Source organism: Merops nubicus, unplaced genomic scaffold, assembly GCF_000691845.1.
Source record: "Merops nubicus isolate BGI_N331 unplaced genomic scaffold, ASM69184v1 scaffold3599, whole genome shotgun sequence".
In the NCBI taxonomy this organism is placed as follows: domain Eukaryota; kingdom Metazoa; phylum Chordata; class Aves; order Coraciiformes; family Meropidae; genus Merops; species Merops nubicus.
Window position 1 is genome coordinate 12,391 of NW_008628878.1, and position 3,432 is coordinate 15,822.

General features: G+C 38.2%; 1 protein-coding gene across 1 annotated transcript in view; it reads right to left on the reverse strand.

Annotated features, from left to right (window-relative positions):
* Window positions 1-2,038, reverse strand: part of LOC103779167 (metalloendopeptidase homolog PEX-like) — a gene marked incomplete at its 3' end in the record, with an annotated part of 7,086 nt that extends 5,048 nt beyond the window's left edge. The window contains exon 1 of the mRNA XM_008946788.1: window positions 1,927-2,038. Within this exon, the coding sequence (XP_008945036.1) occupies window positions 1,927-2,038 (112 nt within the window). The remainder of the gene's footprint in view (window positions 1-1,926) is intronic.
* Window positions 2,039-3,432: the final 1,394 nt, after the last annotated feature.

Here is a 3,432-nt window from a genome sequence, read left to right on the forward strand (position 1 = left end):
GACTATGTGCAGTATGAGCAAGTAACAGTCAATAAAAATAAGTGATTCTCCCAGATCCCTCTCAGAGTTGTAGGACCTCTGAGAAGAAGAAACAAGAGAAGCAAGAGAAGGCTACGTTTCACTCCTTAGGCTGGAAGATTGAAGGGAAGTTGTTTCAGGTCTAACAGAAACTGCAAGTTTTGAAAATTAAATGAAAACTGAGGGGAAAAAAAAGTCATCCTGAGGTGCCTGAAATGCTTCACAATACCAGAAATAATGGTCTTCTTTTCTACAGTTTAACAAAACTAAAAAAGAGTTAAATTCAAAATTACAAACAAAACATGGTGTCACAAGGAAACATGTAAATATTGCATTGATAAAATGTTAAATCAAAACAATTTAACTTTTTTTTTCCTTTATTCTTTTAGCTGGCAACCTCCAGACAATTACAAAACAAATCCTAAAAACATTTGGGTTGACCCAAGTCCAGCATTTTTATTTATTTTAGTAGTGATGCCAATGAAAATTTTGACACTGAATCCTTGACTTCAAAATAGGCCTCAGCACATTTACAAAACTGTTCTCTAAGAACAAATATATTTGCTTTAATTTTCACATCTGGTCTACAAACAAAGCACCTCTATCTCTGACAAGCTATGGTGGTAAATATCTATTGCTTTTTACAAGCAATAAACAAACAATCTAGTGCTAAAAAGCAAAGATATAAGATCCCTCTATTACTCCCTAGTGTTTGATATTGTATTATTAATGAGAAAAACATTATTTCTTGCCTAGAAACAATATTTTGCACTAACAAGTTGAAGACTCAATCCTACTCACATTTATAAAGAGTTTTGTTGAATTGAATGGAATTATTCACATACACAAAAGTTACTTGTCTGTAAGTGTTTGCAGAATTTGCTCTAGAGAAGAAAAACACTGAATGCAAGCCTAGTGCTTTTAATATTCTATACAAAACCTGGCATAATTTTCTCTGTTGTGATTATAAACGAAACAGACCTTTCAAACAAGATCACAAGATCATAAAGAGAGGGAAGCAGAAAGGTATCCTTAGAGGCTAAATTCTCTCCAGTCCAGGAAAATCTATGTTGGTCTAAAGAAATGAAAAGTTAGACTGAATTATTCAAAAAAAAGGATCAGTCTCTGAAAGTTCTTAGAGGACAAAACACTGTTTTATCTTCTCAGCTTGGTGGCTCTGGGTACATTTATACTTCTTCACACCGTTTTATAGGTGTAGGCATATGTTTCCTTGTGATATTCCAAAAAAAACAATCTAGAAATGATTCCAAATCCCAGAGAGGAAAAACTTATTCCTCTGCTGTATCCAGTTACTGTTTATGAATCTGATCAGAATATTTTGATTTAATCCTAGATGCACTCTTTGTGATTTTTGCAAAGACAACTTTACTATTCATTGTAGAAGAACATAAAAATCTAAAAAATGTGCAAGCATATGCAGTATTGAAACCTTCTACAGGAATTTTAGTCAAGCCCTAAATGAAAACCAAATGAAGGAAAACCTAAAAGATTCCATGAAATGCATGCACTACAGATTCATTTTCAGGGAACAGAATATTAGTCCACGTTGGTCACAATCCGTGAGCTCGTATTCAGCATTACTGATATGCATAATCTCACCCATTTCTCCCTGCTCTGTGAGAGAACCCAATCCTGGCTAGAACACTTTCAACTGAGCATCCAAATTTAAATTCAGCATTCAATAAGTTACACGAGCCCACATTGCATCTTCCATCTAGTGTTCCACAACAAATCCCTTTCCTGACACATTTCCATTTCATGATAAATATAAGATGGGGAGAAGAGGCTGAGATTTTCACCAAAACACACCACAGCACACAAACACTGGCACCAAGTAGACAGGCTGGGGAGGACTGCATTCAGGTTAGCCATGACCTTTTCACTTACCTAAGAAAAGCAGGGTGCCAAGCACAACAGTGCCACTCACAAAGATGCCGAGGGCAATCCTCATGGCTTTGCCGGCTTCTCTCCTGGCCTCAGGTACTGCTTCTCCTTCCATCGGGATGTCTTGGGATGTGCTTGCTCTCCAGAAGTCTGGTTCTCCTCTCTTGCTGGTATCAGTATTTCAGTTGTTCACCAACTGCACCCATGAGCTGTTCTCCTCTCTTCTATTCACAACTCCAGGTTTCTGCCACGAACCATTTCCTAGGCACTTCCTGCTCTCCCCCTCTCAAAGGAAAATCAGGCATAAAATAGTATCTGTCTCCTATGTTCTCCTCTGGCTAGGAGGAGGAAAGGCAAGCGGTGACCACTGTGTGTACAGCCCTTGCTGCCTGTAGAGCCTCTATGAGCCAATCGCTCCGCAGTCTCCCTTATCAGGGGTTCCAAACAGAAGGATTTCACAACGTTGCCGAACAGATGTTTTAGCTATTCAAACATATAGCTGTAAACCCTTTACAATCAAAGCAGGACTGCTGGCAACTTTTACAAACAGGAGACTTATGGAAGGTTTTATTTTTTCTCCTTTGCTGACTGAAGTTTCCTCCTCTTAAACCATTCCAGCTGCATCATTTGGCTTCACCAGACGAGGTGCCCAATCAGTGGACAAATCCCTTTTTAAAGCTTCTGAAGAGGTCCTAGAATATCATGTAGCATTTTATTTTGGGAATTTGGTATGTGGCACTGTGTGCCAAAAATCACAGTCATGCAGCACAAAGCAATAATCAGCACAACCTACAGATGCTTTAAAAGATTTTTTTTTTTTTTTTTTTCCCCAGGCAAGATATTTCAGTCCTTGCTGATAAAAAATGAATATTAGGAGATGATCCTATGCTTCCAAGTCAAGTACTACAATGAGTTTAGTGGAAAGTATCTATTTGGCACTTCAAGATGGTAAAGAATAATAATAAAAAAAAAAAAAAAAGTAAAGCCTTATTTATTTATATGGATTTCTCAGTTTCTGGCTTAGACTTGATAATCCTCTCTCCAGGTGGCAAGGTTTCCCCATTCGTCAAGTAACAAAATCAATCATTTTGGGGTGAATTCTCTGAGCTGACTGTGAGCTCCATACTCTGCATACTCCAGAGCTGGACACTCATGCAAAACATAAGGATGTAGGGAGAGGCAGCACCATGCTCATGCTCCCAACAGCAGTTCATGTGTCTAGGTCACTTCTATGAGGTTTTTTGAGTTCCTGTATCAATCCCACCCATTCTGATAAAAAACTGTGAGAGAAGAGAGCATATGCCATATGTAAAAAGGGGTATGCAATAGAAAATTTATTTTGGAGACTGAATGTTTTTTCTGTATGAGCACCTACACACAAGTTGTCCTGGATGCAAGATGGGCATAAAGGGAAAACTCATTCAATCCAGAAGAAGACCTAGAGTTTGTAAATCCTGAAAGCCTCAGCACTCCTTCTACAGCCTGGCTGGGATCCTAAAAAAAAAAAAA